This window comes from Solea solea, chromosome 5, assembly GCF_958295425.1.
Source record: "Solea solea chromosome 5, fSolSol10.1, whole genome shotgun sequence".
Taxonomy (NCBI): Eukaryota; Metazoa; Chordata; class Actinopteri; order Pleuronectiformes; family Soleidae; genus Solea; species Solea solea.
In genome coordinates this window covers 21348786-21375293 of record NC_081138.1, presented here as the reverse complement: position 1 = coordinate 21375293, position 26508 = coordinate 21348786, and the positions used below count along the sequence as shown (strand labels likewise).

The 26508-nt window shown below is 40.8% G+C and overlaps 2 protein-coding genes across 5 annotated transcripts in view; both read left to right on the top strand.

Moving 5' to 3' along the window:
- The window catches only part of LOC131459087 (CD82 antigen-like), a 39417-nt gene extending 13234 nt beyond the window's left edge, over positions 1-26183 (top strand). Inside the window, exons 1-9 of one of the 3 annotated variants that reach the window (XM_058628510.1) lie at positions 6034-6159; positions 14151-14223; positions 14891-14963; positions 19636-19757; positions 20851-20925; positions 22858-22956; positions 23887-24060; positions 24159-24242; positions 25021-26183. In XM_058628510.1, the coding sequence (XP_058484493.1) occupies positions 14161-14223; positions 14891-14963; positions 19636-19757; positions 20851-20925; positions 22858-22956; positions 23887-24060; positions 24159-24242; positions 25021-25098 (768 nt within the window). In that variant the 5' untranslated portion in view covers positions 6034-6159; positions 14151-14160 and the 3' untranslated portion in view covers positions 25099-26183. Of the gene's footprint in view, positions 1-6033; positions 6260-14150; positions 14224-14890; positions 14964-19635; positions 19758-20850; positions 20926-22857; positions 22957-23886; positions 24061-24158; positions 24243-25020 lie in introns of those variants that run through there. The other 2 variants (XM_058628511.1, XM_058628512.1) reach the window with 2 other exon arrangements.
- On the top strand, positions 261-3678 carry ccnb2 (cyclin B2). Of its 2 annotated transcripts, none has more exons than XM_058628508.1 (8): positions 261-417; positions 527-643; positions 1229-1483; positions 1561-1719; positions 1788-2024; positions 3067-3207; positions 3294-3404; positions 3477-3678. In XM_058628508.1, exons 1-8 carry the CDS (start codon positions 391-393, stop codon positions 3585-3587), a joined length of 1158 nt encoding a protein of 385 aa, XP_058484491.1. In that variant the 5' UTR covers positions 261-390; the 3' UTR covers positions 3588-3678. The 2 variants fall into 2 exon arrangements, with proteins under 2 accessions (XP_058484491.1, XP_058484492.1); XM_058628509.1 differs by having other exon boundaries at positions 269-417; positions 530-643.
- Positions 26184-26508: the final 325 nt, after the last annotated feature.

Genomic DNA, 26508 nt, shown 5'->3' with positions numbered 1-26508 from the left:
ACATGACTGAATGCACTGAGCTGTTGCCATGTGGATTTCTGGTTAAATATTTATGTTAACGAGAAGTGGAACTTGTACCTAATTAAATGAGTTTATTTTCAAAGAAATGGTAGAAGTCCACAGCTCGACCTGCAATACCTCAAGGGACCACTAGTGGCGTTCATTTAAAAACAATGTGGTTGTAATGTAAAGTGTTGAGCCAATCAGGGACGTCTTACTAAAAGCTACGTCCAATCAGATCAGACGGAGCACTATTTGAAAGCTGCTCGGCTCTCTCGAGTTTACCTGCTCCAGTCGGTGTGCATATTGAACTTAACAGGCAACTGTGGCGGTTGATGCTGTAAATTATTCACCGTACGCCAGTTTTCAGTTATCATCCTACCGTTAAACATGGCGTCCGTAGAAGTCCGCGCTGGGGTAAGTACACTTTGTGAAGCGACTGCTGTTCGTCTTTTCGCCCTGTGTTTCAGTAACCGTCGCCTGCTGGGTGTTTTATTGAAACGGTTTGTAATGACCGTCTTTGCAGCAGCTGTCAGCGGCAGAGAATCCGGTGAAGATGCGAAAGCTCGCAGTGGTCGGTCCCAGGAGGAGACCTGCTCTCGGGGAGATCACCAACTGTCCCGGAGCTGCGGTAAACACTAAGGTATGTAGACCCGGCGACAACACAGCGGCCTCCACGCTAGCAGGATAGTTAGCACAACAAGCTAGTGTTTCAGATGCTAGCTACCATGAAAAGCCACTATGAGTGTGCTGCGTTAAACCTACACTTTAGGTATGAATTCATATCTACGTTTGAAAAGAACAAAAAAATATCAACATGTAGAAGTGTTCGTTCAGGTTCCATTTGAGCAGTGCAGAGTTTAAATTGGTTAATTATCCACCCATCTGCCTCTTAGTATTACTTCTAGTGTTGCTGTTTTGGGGGCAGAACTTGTCGTATATTATTTTAAGGATCATTCTTAAAATCTAGAGTATTTGAAAATCAAATTAGATAAACGGCTTCAGACCAACATGTCCTCTACAATGTCACAACAAATCAGCTTCCTCCCCCTTGTGTTGCTCTGGATATTCTAGCAGCATCCTTACAATGTCTAAATGCCTTGTGATTAGATAATGGTTAATTAGCACTTAGACCAGGTGTAGTATAGTGGGTGTTGTATGTGTTTTGACTTAACATAACTTGAACTGCTTGATTTGCTGCACAATTAACATGTGATTGTTTCCTCAGAGGGTAGGAGCATCCAAAACGTCTTGTGCCCAAAAAGCCAAGCCTGTCGCAGCCCAGGTCCTTGTACCCGTGGATCCTGTCCCTTCAGTTCCAGAACAGCCCGCCGACGTGTCCATGATGGAGGAGGAGGAACTTTGCCAGGCTTTCTCAGAAGCACTCCTCACTGTAGAGGATGTGGATGAGCAGGACGCAGACCAGCCACAGCTCTGCTCAGAATATGTCAAAGACATCTATAGCTACCTGCACATGCTTGAGGTGATTTCCACTTCCACTCAGTCTATTTTGCTGCTTTTATCTGGTATTCCTCATTAAAATGTGCTTCGTCTCCACAGGTTCAGCAGGCTGTACATGCCAACTACATGAAGGGCTATGAGATCACAGAACGCATGCGAGCCCTTCTGATTGACTGGCTGGTTCAGGTTCACTCCAGGTTCCAGCTGTTGCAAGAGACTCTATACCTCACAGTTGCTGTTCTGGATCGTTATCTGCAGGTAAAGAACTTCAGATTCTTCCTCCGCTGTTTTTGTGAGCAGTCTTTTAAACCTCTTCTCTGCTGCAGGTCCAGCCTGTGTCTCGCAGAAAGCTGCAGCTTGTTGGCGTCACCGCCATGCTGGTGGCCTGTAAATACGAAGAGATGTATGCCCCTGAGGTCGGAGACTTTGCCTACATTACAGACAATGCTTTTACCAAGACTCAGATTCTGGAAATGGAGCAGCTCATTCTGAGAGGCCTCAAATTTCAGCTGGGACGTCCTCTACCCCTGCACTTCCTCCGACGAGCTTCAAAAGTGGCGAATGTGAGTTCGGCTCGTAAAATTATGAGAATTGTGTAAAGTCACTCATTTCCAGACAGAATTTAAAGTAATTTGGGAACAATCTCTTTTAATGAAATCAAACAAATATTTAGTCCTCAACTACACCAGCTGTTTAAAGTAGGGCTGCAGTTTTCACAATTGCTTAATCTGTTTTCTTGATACAACATGGGACATTGTCATTTCTTTTATTCTCACTGCAAACTAGCATGAGGTAGACGTTGCCACAAGTAAACGATGAGAAGAAGCAGAAGAAGCATAAGAAACTAAGTCAGGACAGGATACCTTTTTATATTGGCACGCAAACATTTTTGGTGGATATAAATGAGATTGGTGGTAGCGAAGCACTGCAAATTCAGTGTGAAGCTTTGTCTGCAAGTAAATGCTGGTCAAAAGCCAGGTTAATGTGTTACTCTTACGTTTTCCACCTCCCTGTGCTCCTGGACTATAGTCTTCGAGCTGAAGGAATAAAAACGTGTTTTCTTCTCGCCACATTGGTAACTTGCCAGATAATGGAATATTTTTCTAACATTAAATCTATCAGTAAAATGATCAGACCTCTTTGCTTTGACTGCATGAGTGTCTGTTACACTCCACAATGGTCTGTAACATACCACTAAATGTTGCTGTTGAACAAGTGCAGTGAATTGCAGAAGTAGCTGTCTTCCCTCCAAAGACCACCTCTTTCTGACCCTTTATTGCAGAGATGAAAGGGTTGTTGACCTCAGTTGTGATTGGAGTATGACGCAGTACCGCCAGTTGGTTTATACCAGCCCATTTTAAAAATCTTAAACCAGCCCTCAATCCCATTAATCGATGTACATCATTTTCTACTGAAGTCTGAAAAGAAGCCAGTATAATCAATTGTTTTGACTGGTCAGAGTTGTCCTACTGTTCCACGGAGTGGGACTTAAGTATTGTTTTGCTGGCTCTGTCTTGCACTTGCCAACATGACCAACAGAGGTTTGTTGCATGAATGGGGTAAAGTCTGCCATCTCATTGCCTTGTTTTTAAATTACTGTTTCAGTCTGATGTAGAGAGGCACACTCTGGCCAAGTATCTGATGGAGCTGACCCTCCTTGACTACAACATGGTTCATTATCGCCCCTCTGAGATAGCTGCTGCATCGTTGTGTCTCGCTCAGCAGCTGCTGGATAAGCTGCCATGGGTGAGTCAGTGTCCACTGCATTCAAAGCTTCTGAAGCTTCCCTTTTGCTGTGGAGACTAACAGTACAATACTGTCCTATTTTCTAGTCTCCTGCACAGCAACACTACTCAACATATGACACCGCTCACCTCAAACCCATCATGCAGCACATTGCCAAGAATGTAGTCGCTGTGAATGACGGGAAAACAAAGTTCCAGGTGTGTTGGGTGCTCAAGAATGATTTGTGTAAAGTGCATGATCATGTTTAACATTATGCTGTCTTTGTGCAGGCTGTCAGAAACAAGTACTCGAGCAGCAAGCTGATGAAGATCAGCCTCATTCCTCAGCTGCGGTCATCCATCATCAAGGACTTTGCAGCTCCTTTGCTCACCAATCCCTGAGAAGAAATTTGGACTTTGTCAATTGACTTTTATTTGCACTTTATTTCATCTTAATCACAATGTTGATTTTTAATAAAATGTTTTTAATTTATCCTTTTTGCGGTTTGTTCGGAAGTGGAACAGAACTCCAGTTCTTTTCTCCCATGACACTTGAGTGCGTAGTGAACGGATTCCTTTAGTTGCTTTCAGCTGATAGAACTTCAGGCTGGTAATGGTACAAAATGATCAGCTGTTCACCTTTTTGTTGGTAGATGTATTACGTCCTGATGCCATATCTGGGGATTTTGTTTAATTTTTGTGTCCCCCCCTCCAAAGTGCTCTCTGGTACTGACTTAAATGGTGTGTGTGTGTGTGGTCTGAGCTTCATAAGATTCCAGAACTGTTTTTCTGGCAGTATTTTTGTAATTGCAACCTAAAGAGTGTAACTCTGGGCTGTTTTTCTCACTGAGCAAATAATGGACTGATCTGTCCTGTTTGCCAGGAAATGTCTCAAATCTGTGCAATCTATTTTAATAGAAAATAAAGAACTCCGTAGGAGGGTAATATAAAAGTGAGTGTTTTTCCTGAATAACTTACACAATATGCTGGATAATGTTTCAGGATTTGGTCATGCATCTGAACAAGGTCGAGGTGTTTACATAGGTTATCACTTGTACCTGTGCTTGGTTACTTGATGGAAGAATTACTTCAGTTTCAGCATCAACACTTCACAAAATGGAGATGAATTGAATTTTTTTTTTTTTTTTTTAATCTGTTGCAGTGCAAGATAAACACTTCGGGCCACTGTAGTGATCTAAACAGAAGAAATCTGAGGTCAGCAGCTTAATGTCTATTCAGCATCACTCCATTTGACCAGACTTGCATCATCACGTTTAGCTCCATGTAGAAATGACATGTCTGGTTCACCGTGTTCATGACACCAGAGGTCGTACAATAAAACACTTTGCTGTAGGCGGACCGCGTGTGTGAAGGAGCATTGTTCTCAAGACGGCCCTGACCTCACCATCATCGTCACCCCATCTGATGCTAATGACACCTTACAAAAATGTCATCACTGTTAACTCTTAACTGTACAGATTAGAAAATGTTATTATTTAGCAGTTTTAATATTATTTACAAAGTGAACAAGGATTATTTTTAGTGTAGATGGTTTGCAATTAAGAGACTGTTTTGTTTTTGAGTATAATCTACATTGTGATTTATCAGTATACAGTAAATGACTGAACAGTAGTCACAGTGGCAGATTACAGATTGTGAGCAGAAGTTTGTCTTTACTAAAACACTTTAGGTTTTTAATTGAACAAGAAATGGCTAAAAGTAATTTGAATACAAGTGTAATCAGCAGATCCTGACTGATTTGAGAGAGCGATCAGAGATGAGCCTTTGTCTCCACACACACCAACACATAGGCATGCATACACAGACTCCCAAATACACATATATGTACAATACTCCATAATAATCAATTTTAAACACAGTCCACAAATCTGCATCACTTAGTCACAAGTCACAAAAAGCGTTCATCTCATATTGCACACTGCCTCATTGTATTTGGCCGAGATGGGTTTGTCATAGGGCAAAATATAACCGTGGCACAAGACCAATGACAAATGGAAGAAACTTAATGGTCCACAGTGGACAACGTGTACCAGTAAGTAGTAATGAATACATTTAGAGTTAAAACAGAACAAAGCAGGATTATTATTAGTGAAAATGATAATATTAAACTATAGTTAAAGTGTTTTTGTATTGTGGTTGTATGAGGTACTGACACTAAGTCAGTGCTGACAACACTGTATGTACCATCATGGTGCCACCAGGGACAGGAACCAGTCTCCTGTTCTCACTGAGAACTTGGCTCCTAGTGGGGATACAAGGGGGAAAAACTGATCACCTAATTAAATACATGCCAACTGAAGTCCAAATATACTTTTGGAGTATGTTTGCCACTTCATCTTGCTGTTAGATGGCCTTTTCCATCTGGATACTGATACTGAACTGAAATGCTGAGGGAAAGTCTGGTTTTTTTAGTTTTTTCCCCCAGAGAACACAGCAGATGCTGGTCTACTGCTGCCTCATTTGCTAAAGGTGTGTCATGTAGGTAAAGTAAAACAAAGGATTTCAAACACAGAAGTCATAAAAAAATATTTAAACCAATTTTTTTTTGCAGCACTTCAAAATAAAAGTTTGTCTGTTGATATGGACTGATATATAGTTTACAATATAAAGGGTTTTATGATGCAAAATTAATATAATACAAAAAAAAAACAACAGAAATAAGTCATAACTTGATGTTATTAACTGGTCGAGAGTTTGAGACTTCTGCTTTCTTTCTTTTCAATCAGTCATCTCTGTGGGCATTTAAGGGTTAAAATGAGGCAGAAGACTCTTTAATTCTCATATCTGCCACATGGAGGAGGATGATCCTTCTCTCTCTCTCTCTCTCTCTCTCTCTCTCTCTCTCAGCGCACCTCACCTCTCTCACTCGCTGTCTCTCTCACTCAGGAGCCGCAGCTGTTGCCTGCCACACTCACGTCAGTTTCCTCCGCACTTCAGCGCGAAAAAAAACCACGTAAGTAAAGCGCAACAATTCTGAGACGGAACACGAGGCGCCCGCGGCTGCAGGGTGAACGCGTGCATATCGATTATCAGTTGACTGTTCGGTTTGTTTGGTGAGTTTGAGGACGTTGCTGCTGATGTGGCGCCGTGTGTGTGTGTGTGTTTTGCTTAAATGTATTGTCACGCGCACTTTTCCCTCTTTAAAGTTTGTCAGAAGTTTCCCCCTCACATGGTTTCACTGAAACTCGGTTGCTCTGTTAAATCAACAGTTTTCTGACAGGAGTTTGGTGCAAACAGAAACTGCAGCTCAGGAGGAGGAGGAGGAGGAGGAGAGAAAGAGTGAAGGAGTGAGCTCTGGTATCACTCACTCTCCTCCATTTTAACCATTTTATGGTTTTTCCAGCCAGCGCTTTTTTTCGTCTTGTTTTAAAGCAGCAGTGTGATCTTCGGTGTCTGCTGCTGATTCTATCAGACTGAATCAAACGTATCTCATTTGTGCTTTTATGTATTTGTAAGTTGGAAATAGACGGTGTTTCTTAAAGCTGAAATGGACACATTTTGTCCTAAACTTGTGATTTTGTTGAATTTATGGAACTTTTTCTTCCACTTGTGAAGAAGGGACGAACATTTGGCCTTAAATGATGAGAATAACACGTGGATATGTCTTAATGCCTCCATTTCTCCCCCCTCCACTTCTGTATTTGGTCTTTGGCTTTTTATTTCAAGCTTTAATCTGATATTTTAAACTTTATCAGTTGACATGAATATTTTATTATCAAGGCCAACTTTCCTTTTGTGTGTGTTTGTGTTGTTGTTGTTGTTTTGTTTTACTGGTGGAAATTGGCATCCCTGTAAACATTTGTCCTTTCAGTGTTATCCTCTTGACCACAGTAAAATGGCAACTCCATTTACAGCAAGCGTGATCTGTTTTGATTTTGACACTGACGCAACACAACATCTGCTCTGTAAAACAGTACCTGTGTTCTTAGCAGCATCCTGTTACTGCTGCGTCTTTACATCAGTGATCAAACAGGAACTGCTAAGGAAACCAAAGTTGTCAGTTGTCTTTTTGAGCAAAAAACAGACAAAAATGAGTGGAAAGTATGAAAATAATGCTCCATTCACACTAATGCAGATATTTTGCAAAGCAAACTTTTGGGCCTCTCATGTTGTCCACACGTAAACAGTGTTTTAAAGTTTAGTGCAGATTGTTATCTACTTCTGTTCTGTTCTACTTACAGTAACAACAATGGTGGAGCTGCACCACATTACCGGCACTTGCATGAGTCCACAGTTCCAGATATTAATAAAACCACAGCATCAGGGATTCTAAAAGTCCACCGGAAAACAATAGTTTTGGCTCAGGCCTGATACCAGCAGATGGTGGGACAATTTCTGTCTATCACCGCCTAGTGGCCTGGCATGCTGGTATGAGCGGTTATGTTGCTATTTTTGTTCTCTATTTTGTTCGATATCACAAACTTGAGTATCTACCGATAACGATATTAGTCAGTGAGTTAAGACCATTCATGAACTATCAAGCTGTTAACAACACATTTCAAACACATAATTCTCCAACTATGTTACAAATATTGATATATAGGATTTTTTTAATCTATCTGATATCTGATCCAGTGAGTTTGACCAGTATCCGACTGATTCCCATCCCTAGTTTTGGACCCGTTTAATAACTTATGTTGACAAACAGGTCACTTGTTGCCAGTCTTAAAGAGTCATAGTCATTTAATAGTCATAAATGTTATTTACAGAGGAACTGTAAGCTTTTATCATGGACTCTTGTGTAAAGCATACAACTGGGGAACATCTCATATACATAAAATGACACACTTATGAGTCATTTTATGAATTTGTTAATGCTGTTTTCTATTTTAAATATATTTACATGTGCAGTTATAGGCTCCCCCAGCCTCTGTACAAGTTAATGAGGAACAGTCTGTGTTACAGATGGAGATGTGGGTCAGAGTGTGTGTGTGTGTGTGTGTGTGTGTGTGTGTGTGCGCGCGCGTGCTCACATCGACACACAGTAGATATTTCAGTGTTCTCCCCCTCGCAGTTCCTCTCTCACTATGTGAGGCAGTGAGTTGTTTGTCTCCAGTTTGACCTCAATTACTTTTCCATACTCTGGAAGTGAGACGTGTTTTATCTCCTCCTGTCGCAGACCGTGAGCGACGCTGTCGCCGCCACGAGCCTCGTACCAGTTTGTCCGCATTCTAAGTGCCTTTGCTGTCAGTACCATGTAGAACAACAGTCAGTGTGTTACTAGAGACTCACCCACCACGTCGATGCATGCGTCCATAACCTGTTCACCCTGTTGAGTGGAATTGCCCTACAGGTAATTGTGGGTTTAATACATTTTGAGCTGCTCACATTTCTCCCTGCTCTGGAGAACTCCCAGATGTTTCCTCTCAGAGTAAAAGCGTTTCACAGGGAAAGACAAAGCTAAGTTAAGTTTAGAACTTTTGTGTAATGAGACTGTAACAGTCCGAGAGAAACACGGTAAAAGACAGATATCCTGAATAAGATGAACCATCAGACCTCGCCTCTGTGCAACAAGTGTCCTTGGGGAGGCTTTGGGGCACAATAACTGGGAGGCATTTTCAGGGTAACGGTTAAGAAGGGCTATCAAAGTAGATACATCTTCCTCAATTCAAACTATGTGAAAAATGATTACTATTAGCCAGTAAATGTATTTTGATAAACTGGGTTAAAGATAAACCACTGATTGCCACTTTGTGGTACAGGGAGATATTTAGGGCCCTGCCCCATGCAAGACATAGCACTGTTATTAAGGCCAATGAAAGGGTATGTACTCAAGCGTGGTCTCGTGGTCTACTTGACTATTTGCCTCGGGAACCAGAGTGGTCCTCTCCCACTTCATATGTACCACTGTGAACCTGATGGACTCTTGTGTCAGTTGTATGTGGCCATAATGTGTCTGTGTGATGTGGATAGAACCTCTCTGTGTAATATCAGATTAAATTGTGAGGGCAATGGATGGATGGTGTTTCATTTAATTATTTTATTTGTATTATACATTAAATTTTTTCTGGGTGAAAATTGATAAAACAAATTAGTTTGAAACACGCCATGGAAGCTGATGCCTCTCTGGAGCTGCGGAAAATGTATTGAAGTTACAGAGTTGCCATTACAATAACGTTTAAGCTGCCATTGGTCAAACACCTTTGTACAATTCTGTGTTAAATAGTCGATTGACTAATCACTGTATCTCAATAAACAATGGTCAATATTGAAAATGATCAATAGCTGCAAGATTAACTAAAACTCAGTCGTCTGAAGCCAGTGACCATAGGCTGTATATAAAAATATATTTGCTCTGGTTGCAAAACAAACCAAATCTCCTCTGGAATTTTTTTTTACTGATGTTATAAATCATGTGAGGAAAAGGTTAATTTTCCCATAGACTTCCTTTCTAATGGGATTCTTTTTGCAATTGCAGTCACACCCCGGTCCTTTTTCCTAGGCTTCACTTTTCAGACTAGAAGATTACATTCATTTTACATACAGTCTATGGGTTTGATCCAGTGTCACAAGAAATAAAAAAGGAGAGTTGTTTTCTTGCTCCACGTTATGATAATGACAAGTAGAGCAGGAGAGATGAGCTGAAATGGTTCAGTGGAAAGACTCCAGGCTCCAGGACCCGTTGGTTCTCACAGGTGCGCACCAGCCTTTAGGATGCACCTGTGTTTGTAGAAGTTCCACTTTTGGTTTCAGTTTCATAATATCGGTGACCTGATCAGTATATCGTCAGTATCTAGACTTACATTTTAGCTGATCAATCATCATCAGTTTTGTAATTGATAATAACCGATTGTTTATGTCTCTAAAATACAAAATTTCCAGCTCTTCTTTTTAATTGATCATCATCATCATCATCAGTTTGAGCTGTGGATGATTGTAAATGAAAGGTTTCACTGTTTGCTGATAAACTAGCGTGTGATCAGTCTATCAGTATGGCTTACCATTTACCCTTATACACACATATAATGAAATAGTCGGTAGTTGCAGCTTTTATTTGATTGGTTCATGTCTTTGACGTTGAAACACTGGTCGGTTCTCGTGTACAAGCTCGAGTCTCTTTCTCCGGCTGGTGTGTAACAATCTAACGAAGGTGTGTCAGGTAAAGGTGTGTCAAGTGACTGGGATAGACGGGTCCCACGGTGGAGAAAATGCTGCTTTTCAAACCCCCATCGGCGTTTGTATTGTGCAGAGGAAAAGTGTATCAAGTTTCGTCTTTTGTTGCTGCAGACAAAATGTGTGTGAAAGCTGCTCGGAGTATCAGGGGCAGTTGGTGGAGGGAGTCTGTGTGTGTGTCTGTTTGTATTCTCACAGATAAGTTAACTGAATATTGATGAAATGATTGCAAGTCTATGCATTGACTTTACCTCAAGTCAACTTGACTTCTACTAGTGATAAGCTGAATGAAAGCAAATGTATCTGACCTATAATTTTAAGATCTTAAGATGTAGTTTGGCTGATTTCTAGGTTAGCATCACGTCAAATGTGATGGCACTGCTGCTTTTCAGCAACACTTGGAGGTGGTTTAGTGTCTCTGCCAGTGTGGTTCTTTTTTTTAAAGACTGATCCTAATCGTCAACAGCTTTAGACGGGATCGCTTGCAAAGTAGTTGATAGTTGAGTTCCATTTATGGGTTCTCGAAATGCTCAAATTTGCAAATTGCAACTCTCTTCAAATTTTCAAATCATCATCATCAAGCCACAGATTTAGTTGAGTAGCTTAAAACAGAGACATGTAGACATGCAGAGGTGTGGTTCACTCACTTGATTTACATTATGTTGAAAGGATACTATGATCAGCAGTGCTGAGAAAAATTGTGCTTACTTTACCTTTGAGTAATTTCCACAATAAAACCTTAAAAATGTGGTAATATATTGTATTAATGTATATCAGCTAAATCTTCAACACACCATAGTGTATTATTCTGTCCTTTTAGTGCTACTTTAACAGTGTTTTTTTTCTATGGAATTAATAAATGGCATGAGGACATCTTATGCCCATTATGATAATCAGGCCACATGGATTTATTTGGATTTTATGGCTGTAGAATTGTCAAAAAATATTCAATGAGTGAGTGCTTTTACTTTCATTTTTGATATCTGGCAGTTATTCAACTGATGCACTGGTGAATGAATGTCTGTGAATGATCGGTCATTCCGCGGAATCCCAGAGGGCTACCATCAAGTATATGGGCGCCCACGGCTCTATTTCTCTGCTTTCTGGTATCCATCCAGCCATCTTCTACCACTTTATCCTCCGCATGAGGGTCGCACGCGGTGCTGTGTCAATCTCCGTTTGACAATATGGGGCAAAAGGCATAGCTTTTGAATTTCCTAGATATCACAAATGGTGTAGGAGTTACGGTAATGAGAAGTATGTGTGCCAAATGAACAAATGGCAAATGGCTATCCATAAATGATACAATACTACAATTGAAAACTACTACGTTTTGTCCTCTGTTCAGATGTTCCACGTGATGTCATTTCTAGTTGAACATGTGACTTGTTGAATGTTTTTCAGACGGGGTGTTAGAGAACTGAGTAAAAACCTGGTGAAGCGACTAAAAGTCACTAAAGCGATACTGATGTGGTGTTTTGCTGTTATACGACGCTCCCTGGCAAAGCAGATTTGGCAGTTTCTGGGATGTTTGTAAATGAGCAGCGTTTCAGTTGAAGCCACTGCTGTGTGTGAGTGTGGGTTTAAGTGCTGTGCAAAATCTAGTGTAGTTTATTGCACTCGCTCATTACAATCAGAAGTGTTTGTGCACTGAGTCTGGATGAGCCACGGACTCTTCTCTGCTGCTGCTGCTGCTGTGAAGTGAAGAAGAGGAGCTCAGTGTCTCGGTGCAGAGAGCCTTTGTGAAATCTGTGTGTGTGACGAGTGTGTGAGGCCACACCACGTCTACACACCAGTCAATGGTGACCTCTTTGTCCTACTGTATCAGGGTCTTGTTCCGTTGAAGCGGGTCACAGTCGGCAGATGACCCAGTTTCTATCTTGAGAGAGGTTCAGACCGGGCCTGAACAATGAATCGTAATGTTATCAACAGTTATGTTATCGCAGTACGGCCTACTGCAATGTTCAAATCACACAAGGCAAATTATTTCTTATTTCTTAAATGTGTGCTAAATTACCCTTTTAGGTTAAATATTGTCCTGACCTATGCACATCATATTCTACAGACTGAAGAAAACATATTTTCAATTTCTGTCCAAAATAATCGCAGTTCAATATTCAGCTCTAGTTCAGACGGGACAGAGTGGACCAGCAGACGTCCTGCTCCTGTCCCGAGTGAGACACTTTAGCAGCACAATGGGACGTCAAGTGTCTCTGCTCGCTGCTCACACAATGAGAATAATCAACATGCTTATGTTGTCTTTGTGACCTCACAGAGCAGCGCTGATATTTTTAAGGAGCCTCCAATGCACCATATATACAACACTGGTGAGATCATCACTGGCAGACAAATTGTGAGTGATAAGAACCAATGAGTAAGACATAGAGAAGTGTTTTGTGTCTTTTACAAACATCTCTCCAGCTCAGTGGTCTCAAAGTTGCGGCCCGGGGGCCACATGTGGCCCTCCAATCAATTTCATGTGGCCCTCCAAACAATATCAAGTTGTAACGAGTCATTTCTGTATGTTTTTTTTTTTTTAAATTAATAGATTAAATTTGCATCATAAATATATATATTTTTTTATTATTGTGAATATTGTTGCATATTAAAACAAGCACTTTTATTTTGAAATGATCGAATCCAACGTTATTTGTAAAGCACTTCAAAACAAACACAGTGGACGAAAGTGCTGTACGGAATAATGGATAAAAGACAGAATAAATAAGTGGCCCACAGGTCATTTGAGTTTGAGACCACTGCTCTAGCTGGTTCTCCACACTCAACCCTGCAGCTTTCAAAATAAAAGCCTCGGTTTCTTGTTTGTCCACACTTACATACAACCCTGCAATTTCCATATCAACATGTGTTTTTAAAACTAAAACACATGGGTTTGGGGGGGGCGGAGCCTCAGGCTGTTTCTGTGCAGCATCAGAGATCCGACCTGCTCTCTGTCAAGGCCTTTCGAGGTGGAAAGTGACATTTTGCCAAAAATGGCATCACCCTCTAAAGTGGCACAGGCGATGTCGTAACAGTAACCCATTTACAGTAATGACGATATGCCGTGCTCACGCTTAAGAGCCGGGAGGAAGTATTGAGCCCAGCTGCCATGTTTCACACAGATTCTCATAGATTTATTGGACAGTAGTGGGCCGTCACGGTATGAAGGTGAGGTGTAGCTGCAGGGAGGTGAAGAGGACATGGAAAACAAATAGACAGAGAGATACTGCATATGAATATGAACTAGCACAGGAAAAAGGCCATGCAAGGTGATGAAAAGGTGCATTTCTGTCAACAAATTATGTTTACGTACTAAAATAATAATCCAGAATGAGGCTTGTCTTAGAATCTGTAAAAAGATAAGCTGTTTAACTTATTCCCTACATCACTTCCTATGATTGTGAGGAGTAAAGTGGATACATTTGTTGGTGGTGTTGACATAAATGAGGAGGAATATGTCATGTGTCAAAATATGATGGGGTCCACAACACAAGAAAATTCTACAGGTGCGGCGTGTACAGCTCTTTGTAAAGAGTTTTTTTCCATAATTGATTCCCTGTGAGGATGTTGGGGTTGTACATCTCGGGAGCAGGTTACAGAGTGCGGGGGAGTTGGCCCCTCCCCCAGTGACTGAACTGGTTTTGTGGGTGTAATCCGGCAGATTTGAGTCCGGCTCCTGATCACAATCATCCTGAACAGCTTAGCAGCACAAGTCTGTGCTTCTTGTAGCATCTGTCGCCACTTGCTGACATTACAGCAGATCTGTGTTTGTGTCACATTAACGTACTGTGGTGCAGAGTAACTGTCACTCACTGTCTCGTTTCATGTTCACAGATAAGGCACAATGGGGAAAGGCTGCATTAAGGCGACCAAGTACTTCCTGTTCCTCTTCAACCTCATCTTCTTCGTAAGTATTTTGCTTTGACGGTGTGTAATATAAAGGATGAATTCTCCTTTTTGTCTCTGTATTTTTTTTTGCGTCCTGGCAACATTCAGTAGTAGTAGTAGTAGTAATAATAGTATTTATCGAGCACCTTTTTAAAAACACATTTACAGGCATTGCCCATGTAAATTATAAGCGACAACATAGAATAATCACGTTTCAACATTTAAAAGTAATTAAACACAGTTGGACATAAATCGCACTTGTATCACCACAGTTAATATTAACAAGTGAATTTATATGTATAATATGTAATATTACAAGTGTGATTATGTTGAGCAGGTTGGTGGTCAGAATTTATCCTGTGAAATAAAAAAAATAAAGCAGCTTGTACATAAGAAGTGAATTAATTTGAGGCTTTTCTGTCCATTGTTCAGTTTGACATTAGCTGTCATAGACTTAATTAAAATACAGATGAAGGTTTGTTTTTTTTGCCCCTTTTTAAAAATAGCATCCAGTTAAGTTTTTCATCTTTGTTTATTCTAACACAACTGAAAAAACTAAGCAAATAAGAGCCCTTCTTCAGATGCTCCTCGACTCCTGTAATAGATTAGTTATTTTTCACATTTTGTTCATATCTTGCTGATCCCTAAATGTTTAATATGTCAATCATTTCTGTTTCTGTGCTCAGCTGTTTGGAGCTGTTATCATGGGCTTTGGACTTTGGCTGCTCCTGGACAATCAAAGCTTCATCGTTGTGCTCAGTAAGTTCTTACAGTACATGGAACATTGCCCTTGTCCTAATAGATAAGTACTTGTGGGCAATCCCAGGTTACCTCATGATACAACGATTCTGTGATAATATATTGCAAGACAATCACATAGCGATACATCACGATATCTGTCTAACTGAAGAAAACAAAACATCTGTGAGAAGTTAAGTGAGGACAAAGGGCATAAAGTGTATGTATTGAGCGTGGATGTGGAATCTCTTAACGTAGCTTTCTCCACCAATATCCCACTGTAAAGGACAACGATATATCACCCATCCTAGTCAGCCTCCGTTACACAGATCTGAGACGTTTTCTGCCTATAACATCACAGAGCTTCAGCTGGTGGCTAGTTGTTAGCATGTTGAGTGCCATTCTGTGTCTTTTTAAAGCCCATTAACTTCAACATATTTAATTCTTTGAGCTGACAGCATACATTTGGTCTCCTCATTAGTCCATAAATGCACTGATCTGGATTTTGCCATTTTTCTTTCACTGTTCTCGGCTTTGAGAAGTTCAATTTAGCACAATTTCACTTAGACTGAAATGTGTGCACATATTTAAAAAGTCCATTCATAGTTTGACTGCCTCAATAACTCGATTCAATAAATCTGCTAACCAGAAGGTTGGTGGTTCGATCCCTGGCTCTCATTCTGTGTTTGTTTTTTTTCCCGTTGGAACTTTTACATGAATCCACTTGTAGATCTGATGTAGGTCAAAACAAATGGAGCAACAGTTTAACAGGCAGAAAAACAGGCCATGGCCTGCGGGGGGGGGGGTGTGTGTGTGTGTGTGTGTGTGTGTGTGTGTGTGTGTGTGTAAGCTTTCATGAACTGAAACAACAGCACAAAAACGACCAGTGCATTGTTTCCTGTGTGAAACTCAGCCACTCCTTTTCTTCTCAAAGTGACTTGTTGGATTTTCAGCCTCTTCCTCAGATATTTGTAGCTTCTGAGTTATTTTCAGATCCTGGATTATTTTTTTAAAGTTCTGTTTCGTATCATGGTCTGTTTAAAAAAAAAATAAATAAAAAAAAAACAGACCATGTTAAAGTCGTTCACAGAGCTTAGTTTGACCTCGGGTTTGACCTCACCCAACCAAGGTAACACCTCTGACACACCACCTGGCTGGAAACAACGTGGTTCATCCGTTAGACGTATACAGTAGACGGACATAAATCAGGCAATATGTCTGAAAACTTGTAAAAGTGAAGCTGGTGGATGTGTGTGTGTGTGTGTGTGTGTGTGTGTGTGTGTGTGTGTGTGTGTGTGTGTGTGTGTGTGTGTGTGTGTGTGTGTGTGTGTGTGTGTGTGTGTGTGTGTGTGTGTGTGTGTGTGTGTGTGTGTGTGTGTGTGTGTGTGTGTGTGTGTGTGTGTGTGTGTGTGTGTGTGTGTGTGTGTGTGTGTGTGTGTGTGTGTGTGTGTGTGTGTGTGTGTGTGTGTGTGTGTGTGTGTGTGTGTGTGTGTGTGCACAAGTTGTCTGACATATTGCCTGATTTATGTGCTGTTTGCTTTATGTCTATAGGATGAACCGCCAGGGGGCATGTCAGTTGCGTGGCGCCTGGAGCTCCATTGTCATGTTTTCACTCCAGATTCATGTTTATTGTGTTTACTTTTTTATTTGGTTCCCATTTGCTGCCACTAAGAGCGCAGCTACATGTACAATATTATACAGTATATGGCTAAAGAAATACAGTAGAAAATCCTCCATAATCTTCACTTCACTGACCTCCTGTGCCAATACATTTCTCACTCACTTAGTATTTTCACTAAACATCCATATTTACACACATGATCATCTCATGTCTCGTTATAGTCATCTTGTGTCTCTTTGTGGTGTCTCTGTGGTTTTCTCTTTGTGGTTGTCTCACATCTCATTGTACTTGTCTTGTGTCCCTTTTTTTTTTGTCTTTCTGGGGTTGTCTTGTCTCGGTCTTCTTTCGAGGTCATCTCATGTCTCGTTATAGTCATCTCATGTCTCGTTGTGGTCTTCCTGTGCGTCTGTGGTAGTTTCATTGTAGTTGTCTTGTGTCCCTTTGTAGTTGCCTTGTCGCTATGTCTTTTTTGAAGTCATCTCGTCTTGTTATGGTCATCTTGTGTCTCTTTGTGGTCTTCCTGTGTATCTGTGGTTTTCTCTTTGTGTGTGCACTCCAGATCCATGTTTTTTTTAACTAGATCCATGTTGTCACTTCCCCTCCATGTTTACACGCTAGACAAGTGAAAAATCAGTGGCTGTGTCCTAGCGCAAGCAAGCTACTCTTGCAATATTTAAACAATGATGTATTTTTAAATATTTGAAAACGGTCTGAACTAGAAACAGTGTATCAGAACGACAAAGGAGCAAGCGAGATAGACAGAGATAGAGACTGTACTGTGTGTGTATGAGCAGCAAGTGTCACTGAGGACATTTGTCCATCATCCGCTGCAGGTGTCCTCCCCTCAGACACTGGCCTCTTTCTTCTCTGTCCGTCCAACATCAGCATGCATCACATCAGCCCAGTGCGCTCACTGCCTTACTCACCACACACACACACACACACACACACACACACACACACACACACACACACAGCTCTGTGTGCTGGGGGGACCGCAAACATGAGTCCATGATGTGCTGATGCAGCAGCAGCAGCAGTGGCAGAGCGTCAAAGCTTTTCGTGACACTTTATCTTTGTGTCTGCACATAAATGAGATGTTCATGCTCAGTGGGACGTTTGATTCCTGCAGCCTGTGGTCTGTTATGTGCTCACGGATGATCCCAGTGGCTCTGACGCTGAATCCATTAGCTGCCTGGCACAGCCTGTGAGGGATGAAATCAGCCTGTTGCTGCTGTGGCTTGATGAATGATGAGCTGAGTCACAGTCGGAGCCAAAACAAGACAAAGGTGCGACGGCATCAGTTAGTTTTTCACGACTCCTCTGTCTCTTCTCATCAGTCTGTAACTGTAAAAAACAACAACACAGCACAGTAACCTTAAATTATATTTAAGTTTTATCGGGACAGAAAACAATAGACGATGAAGCAGAACCCCATATTATGTCCAACCATTTACACCTGGTGTTAATTTGCAATCTCTTTATAGAAATTAAGGATTTCAAGTGTGGTCAACGTCTTTTTTGTGTCTTTTAATGGTCATCTAGTGCTTATTTTGGTCGTCCTGTGTCTCTTTATAGTCATAGTCTTGTTTGTCTTTTGTCTTTGTGAATGTCTTGTGTTTTTAGGGTCTTCTTGTCTGTCTCTCTTTATGGTTAACTCATATCTCTTTGGGGTTGTCTTGTCTCTGTCTTTTTCACAGTAATCTCATCTTTCTGTGTCTCTGTGGTTTTCTCTTTGTGGTTGTCTCATGTCTCATTGTAGTTGTCTTGTGTCTCTTTGAGGTTTTCTTGTGTATGTATTTTTCAAGGTCATCTAATATCTCTTTATGGTCATCTTCTGTCTCTTTGTGGTCTTCCTGTGTCTTTGTTGTTGTCTTTTCTCTATGTCTTTTTCGAGGTCACCTCATGTCTCTTTGTGGTCTTCCTGTGTCTTCGTGATTTTCTCTTTGTGGTGGTCTTGTGTCTCATTGTAGTCGTCCCGTGTCTCTTTTGTGGTTTTCTTGTGTCTCTGTGGTCATCTTGTGTCTCTCTTTTGTTGTCCTGTGTCTCAAGAAACACTGTTCCCGAGCTTCATGTATTGTCGCTGTAACATGAAGCTGCTCTCACACATTTGCTCTACTCTACTCTACTCTACTCTACTTGTCCTGCACACGTGGACATGTGTCACACACACACACACACACACACACACCTCCCCCTCCCTAGCCTCATTTTCCATCATAAACTAGCCTTGTTTCTCTTTGTCTGGCTTTGGAGCTGCGCGCCCCCCTTCACTGTTACCCCGAGGTATCCCAGGGTTCCTCGAGGCCACAAAGACTCTGCAGGGGACGCCGCACCGTCCCGTCCTGGAGCTCGTTTACAAACCTGATCTGACTCTTAAGTGCTCCTCATGTCCATCTTTGCTTGAGGCATGACATTTTGATCCAGATGCTGCAGAGAACAAAAGAAGAGACCAAGTCTTGGATCCTTTAACTGCACTTGTGAAGGCTGAGGGATTCATTTTCCCTTTTATTTAAAGCTGCTGACAGTGAAATACTAAACTTAAAATCTTGGTTCATTTCTGACGGCTCACTGACCTGGATCTCTCAGTCTCTCGGGGCTTTGGCAGATATATTGATCCAGATTAATGTATCTTTACCCACCTACTTCTCAGGATTGTGATGACTGTGATGAATGTACTTGTGTATTTCTGTCTGAAGGAAAAAGTTTGTTTTAGACTTTTTCTATTATTGCCACATGTTGTATATTATGATCCCAGTGCTGCATAAAACTGCAATGAAATTACATGTCATTTGGCCCAAGTTTGTTGTGTTTAATTTTGACCTGTCGAGAGGATTACATACAGTTTTCTCTCTGTGGTGACAAAACTTAGACGATGATGATGTCACATGTTCAGGGAGATTATGCTGTGTTTTTATATTTGAGATGCAATGATGTTTTTGGCTTTGTCTTATGTTTATATGCTGTGACCCAGATACGGTTTTATATATACATACATACACATATGTATGTGTGTGTATATATAGTTTTTCTCTCAGCCTGCAGCGTCTCATCAGTGCTCCTTCTCTCCAGATAACTCCACGCCTGTCAAAGTGGCCTGCTACATCCTGATTGGAGTCGGAGCTTTCTCGATGCTCATGGGCTTCGTCGGCTGCTTGGGGGCCATTTACGAGGTCCGCTGCCTGCTCGGCCTGGTGAGTGACTATAACTCTGTTTGTAGGTGTGGATACAACATGACTGGGGAACATAGACAAGAGGCTAAAGAATAAAATAAAAAAATATATATGTATACTTCTCCTGTTTTCGGTTTCATGGTGTAAAATGAAGTTATGAAGTAAGACAATGAGCTTGAAAAACAAAAACACACTTTGAAGGAGCTGTGACTTCATGTATGAAACCTGAATTGATTTAGACCAGGGTTGTCAAACTCATTTTAAAGTTCAGGGGCCACAATACCGCACAATTTGATCTCAAGTGGGTCGGACCAGTCAAATAGTAGCCTAATAACCTATTAACAACAAACACTCCAAATGTTTCCCTTTGTTTTACATCAAATTAAGTATCTCTGTACAAGAGAGAAAAATATGTGCAAGTTGGACAATATTATGCCTGTAAGTGAACCATTTACAAAGGCACAAAACATTTAGCCACAGGTATTTAGAACTGAAAATATAATATTTCAACCCACTGGTTCTGGCCCGCGGGCCATAGGTTTGACACACCTGATTTAAACTAATGAACGAGTAAAGGGTGGTGGGCGCGCACACACACACACACACACACACACACACACACACACACACACACACACACACACACACACACACACACAGAACAGTTGAAAACAGATGAGAACAAATCCACCTCTGGAAATATGAGCTGCAACCTTAAAGGTTTCACCAAAATAAATCCTGGTTTATTCCACACAGGTGTTTTTGCTCATACACTCAGTTTAAACCACGACAGGATGATTTCTTGCTTTCTTTTCCTGTTCGCCCATCTCTCTGCGCTAAACTCCATCAGACTGTCCGTCTTCATTTATCTGTGACGGGAGTGATTGACTGACACGTGATGAAGTCGCTCAAAACCACCTTTAGTTCACTTACTAAAATGATAGTTCAGGGTTTTTTTTTAATTACAGTGAGGTTGTATAAGGTACTGAAAAGGGAAAAGTGTTAAACAAAGATCTGAAACATGACAATGAGCCAAGGGGGAGGGGCATAACTGTAATTATGTAAACAAGACGTTGGCGTGCAAATTACCCTTTTTTTTTCTCCTCTTCCTCAGTACTTCACCTGCCTCCTCCTCATCCTCCTCGCTCAGATTGCCGCCGGCGCCCTCATCTACTTCCAGAAGGAGGTGGTAAGTGACATCACTTCCTCTTCACTTCCTCTTCAGTTCCTCATCAGCAGCAGGCGTTCTCAGGTGATGTTCAGCACCTGGAATGTGGAGGTTTTTGCAGCACAGCTGTTCCAACGGTACAACCTCTGATCCTGATTGGTCCACGTTCCACGTCCACGCCTGTGACGTGTCTCAACCCGCCATCGGTCTGTCACAGGACTCTGTGCTGAAACATGAAAACACACACTCCGGCTCTGAACAGAAACCTGATTCTGTTTCGTGAGGTTTTCACAGCAGCAGCTGGACACCGGGTGCGGTGGACACATGGTCCTTGTAAAATCTGCAAACCAGCTCAATATCACACTGGTGTAACTTTGCCCCCTGGTGTTCAGCTGCAGTCTGGTGTGGTTTTTTTTAGAGTCCTGATGCAGATACATAGTTATTGTGTTGGGGATTATGAGCCACAATAAAACCAAAACAATTCTTATCCAGATATTAATAAAACGTCTTTGTCAGGATACTGACAAGGATGTTTTCAGTTGCTGAATAACCTCTATAAAGTCAATATACAGTCAGCCGGACTCTTCCTCTGACCCACATTTACAAGCTTGTGTTTCCTGACACACACACACATATCTACAATTAGCTAGTATTAGTAGTATTGGTATTGTAAATTAGGGCTGAACTATTTTGAATGAATATTTAATTGCGATTATTTTGACAGGAATTGCGACTGCGATATGATTTGCATCACTATTCTCATTTTCTTTTAAAAAAAAAAACATCTGAAATTATTACTGTGTGATATTTGTGCAGATCTGTGAGAATAAAAGATGTTCTCTTCAGTCTATAGAATAAGATTTGTCTTTAACAGATATTGCAGTAGGCCATATTACGATTTTGATCAAATTTCAATTCATTGTTCAGCGCTATTGTAAATGAAAATGTTCAAACTGAGTTCAAATGTTGTCACGGGAAGGCTATAAAAAGAAAGGAGTGGTTTTTTCGCTCTGCTTTTGCATGAACATTTCTTGGTAAGATTCACAGTCGCTGCATTCACTGCTGCCAAACAGGCTTTCAGAGAAACACCCCACTACTCCTCCTCCTCTGGCTCTGGAAAATAAAATGAAAAATCCAGGTTGGGGAGCTGCATTCACCGAGACCTCAAGTGTCTCAACATTCAGGTTTATAAAGCTTAAAGACATAGTTCAGGTCAAGCGTGTCCGCGTGAGGTCACCACTCACTGTCAAGCACCACATTTATAGAAAGAAATGTGTGTTTTTTTAGCAAGCAAGGAGTTTAACTCGGAGGTTACAAGAATCAAGAACTCCTGTGTGTTGTTCTCTATGGGTTGTGGGTGAATGGTTTAGAATATTGTAGACTTCCGCAGGCCTAGATGAGTCTTTTTGTTAGTAAACTAATTGACCCATTTGTTATTGCCATTGAATTTACAACCAACAGTGATTCTATTGCTACAAATGAAATAAAACCCTCGACATCAGTGATTTATTTAACATAATACAATGTCTCTTTTTAGAAATACCCAAAGCATCTGGTCTTGTTTGGGTGGAGGAGGGTCTCGTGTACACACATGTAGCTGAGCGCAGACTTTCAGTGGCTAAATACGCAGTTTGGTTAAATTCACAGTCAGAACATGAGGACATTTTCAGGGAAAAAACTGAGACGATATTGATAAATAAGACTCAGTGACTGTGTTGTGTCTCCAATGATTTGGATCAAAGTTCTGTGATGCCACATTTACGGCTGCTGGATCCTTCAGCTTGTACCTGCTGACACGCCAGTGATGTAATTACACAGGAATTTTTTTGTGAAAACACAGCCGTGAATCATCCTGCACATGTTTGTGTTTCAGAGGCATCTTCAGTTCTGCTTGGAGCTGATAAAAAAGCTAATTTAATTTATCCTATTTCTTCCATCTTTTTTTCCTTCCAGTTAAATGTGGAGATGTCCAAAATTGTCACAAAGGTGCTAGACAATTACCCCGGCAACAATTCCACCACGGAGCAAGCCTGGGACTTCATCCAGAAGAATGTGAGTCAGAGTCGCTGATCACGGAGCACGTTCATGCTCTTTAATTTTGTGCTTTATGTCTATAATGAGGTGCGGAAACTCATGCCACTGTCTCACATGACCTTTAAAGTTAAACTGTAGATTGAAACAAAGGAAGGTCTCTTCCACTCATCCTTTTGTTATTTTTTCTTCACTCACTGACTTTAATTACTGTTTCAAATTGTGAGTTCTGTGATGATCATCAACTTCAATCCAATGTGTCAGCATTTCAACATTGAAAGCTGTGGGTGCAGAATAGGGATAAAAGAAAAACTGTCACTTTCATTCAACACAAATTATTCTGTAGCGATTTTCTAATTTAACCTCATGAATTAAGAAACAATTCCAAACATGACATTAAAGGTATAGAAAAGTGGTCGATAGGCTTTATTTCAACCATATCTTCAGTTCCTGAGCATTTGTTTCCCACCTGCCCCACCTCATCTGCCCCAAAGAGACCAAATATACTCTTGTTGTCATTTTAACCCTTTAACACCTAACCTTTTTGGCTTATTTTAACCAAGAAAGGGCCAGAAAATGTCCTGTGAGTAACTGCTTTTACCCATTTTTTCAGAATAACTTTCGAAAAAAAAAAACCCGTTCAAGTAAAACATATTTAGGACGACATTTGTTTGTTTTGTCTCGATGTCCAAACACAGGCCAAAAAATGGAAACTATGTACAGGCGTTTTTCCAACTCGCTCCTTTCCATACTCTACTGCCTCACATGTAATTGAGCTCATTTTGTGAGGTTGAAGATCGATGGCTTTTAAAACTAACACAGTAACAGTGAAACATCAACCAAGTCTGGATTTCTGCTCCAATTACATCCTGGAAATGCCGGGGTTCCGCAGCTTTGAGCTCCGTCTCCTCTGTCTGCTGCTGCTGATCTCTGCTCACCCTCTCCCTGCAGATGGACTGCTGTGGCTGGGACGGCCGTCAGGACTGGAACGGTAACATGGTCATCATCAACAGCTCCCGGCTGCTGTTTCCCTGCACCTGTCAGAACGCCTCCCTCACCTCTGGAAACATCTCTGACAGCGGCTTCTGTGAGGCTCTGACGCCTGACTGGCCCGTATACGACGTGGTAAATGATTGTTTCTGTTTCTGTTTCTGTTGTTGTCATTTATTTTGCTCTCTGCTGGCTCCATTATCCCCTTTGACTCTTTGCCTGTGTGTGATCAGGGTTGTGCCGCCACCGTGGAGAGCTGGCTCCTCACGAACATCGGGGTCGTGCTGGGAATCTGCCTCGCAGTGGCGCTCATCGAGGTACGACAGCATGTTGATGTGTGATGACTTACACTTGCAGTCAGACAGCAGTTGCAGTATGTTAGACCCTGTTTAGACCCCAGGTCTAATCACAGAAGCCACGTTTGTAGGATCTTTGAGGATTCAAGTATGGACTCTTCAGAGACTGTCCTCACTCGTTGGTGTTTGCTATCATCAAAAAAAATTGCTGTTTTTCTCTATGGACTTTGGTGTGGGTGGGTGGTTGGAGTTAGCATTTAATAATGTTTTTTTTTTGAGGGATTCCTTTCAAATCTAGCTAAAGTGATTATTTGAAACCATTAAAATGAGACAAAAATATTTCCTGGATGATACCCATACTAAAACTAAATGTGTTGGTACAGAAAAGTGTTTTGATATTGATTTACATTCTGTTGGAAAGGGCTCATGTCTCAAGTGAAAATTGGGTACCTTTCAAATCTAGCTCAACTGATAACTTGAACTCAAAGTTTGAATTGTTAAGATCTTGATGGGCGGTGTCACTGTGATTTGGCAAAAATCTTATTTGAGTGGTACATACAATATCCCAGAAACACATTAGAGGAAACATTTGTCACAAACATTCACACGCTGGTGGTCAAAAATATATTGTAAATTCAATATAGCTGTAAAAGGTTTCATATGAGGTTGACGTAATATATACAAATTTGGCAATTTATGTGGTCAAAGGTCACTGTGTCCTCAGAAACATGTTCTAGCCTGGTGGTGGTATTTCCAGTTAAGATAAATAATATTAACTCTCTTGTTTGTGTGTGTGCAGCTGCTGGGGATGATTCTGTCCATCTGCCTGTGCAGGAACATCCGCAATGAGGATTACACCAAAGTGCCAAAGTACTGATGAGTACTGATGGACACGACTGCAAAAACAAGGGAGTGAAATAAGCAAGTTTTCACCTTTTGAAACGTTCTGTTTAAATGTAAATAATGTTTTTGGTTTTTTTGCTTTTTATTTGAGGCACTTCCATCAGTTTGAGTGAGTCCAGTTTCTTTGAGCACTTTAGAGATGTTTTGTAGTTGAACTTTGGATGGGAGCACGAAACCGACGTGTTATACGAAATGTAAAAGGGATGGTGATGAGGAGGAGGAGGAAGATGGATGAAATAATGTGAGTCAGCAGCTCCTTCTTAGGCTCAAATGACTGTGTCGTCAATTCTATGTAAGTTAAATCACTACAATGTTTTGGTTTCCTAAAAAAAAAAAAAAAAATCATGTTTGTCCGTAAAGAAAGGACCATTTTTTAAAAGATTTTTGGACACTTGGAAAATCCAGTGTTTTTTATTTTTGCTTCCTTTTAAATACGCCGGCAACTTGATTTTTTTGTAAAATGTTTTTAGTATTTTGTATATAATTTTACTTTTTATTTGTGTGACTTTGAATAAGAAACAAACCTGCCAGTGTTTTCATCAGATGCTGGTCTCTCCCTGAATTTTTACTGTTATTTTTTTAGCTTCTTAATTTTAAAATTGTGAGAATTTTGTTCTGGAAATGATAGAAATAATGACACACAGATGGACTTTTTGTTTTTCTTGTCTAAAAGTATCACTATCAGTTGAAAATCAAAAATAAGGCACCCCTCTCAAAGATAATACAGCTTTAATTTCATGTACGAACAGCAAATTTAATGTTTCCTTTTAACCAGTTTTGAAACCATTATAATGAGACCAGTTGTTTTTGGCGAAAATATTTCCCGGGTGATACCTGTTTTACAACCAGAAAAGTGATTTGAGATAGATTTTTCAGCTGAGACGTTGTGCTGTTGTTTCTTTGTGTACAGTCTGTATGAAAAACATTCCATTAACGTTATAATATTTTCTAAGGTAGGATGTTACGTCTGCGTGTAACTTGTGTAGCTGGATATAGTTTGTGTGAGCTCACAACATTCATTCTGTTTCATTTTGACAATAAACTGATTACAAAAGCGGATTTGTGTGTTGGTTTTTATACAGTGTTGGTATTTATACAGCTCAACTTATTATTTCATCTGGAGGAAATAAAGCGTGTCATTTCAAGACGTAAAACTCACATTCTCATTTTTAGATACAACATAAAGCCTGCCTGGACACATCCTGTAGTTCCTGCTTAAACCACTGGAGGGTGATGTCACTGCAAATAAAAGGGAGTTTGCCATTTCTCTGATCATAGTAAAAATTAATGAGACAAAAAAAAGATACTAACAGAACAGGGGAAGGAAATCTAGAAAGAGACGGAGGTTATAGTGACCTTGACCTTTGACCTCTGACAGCCCAAA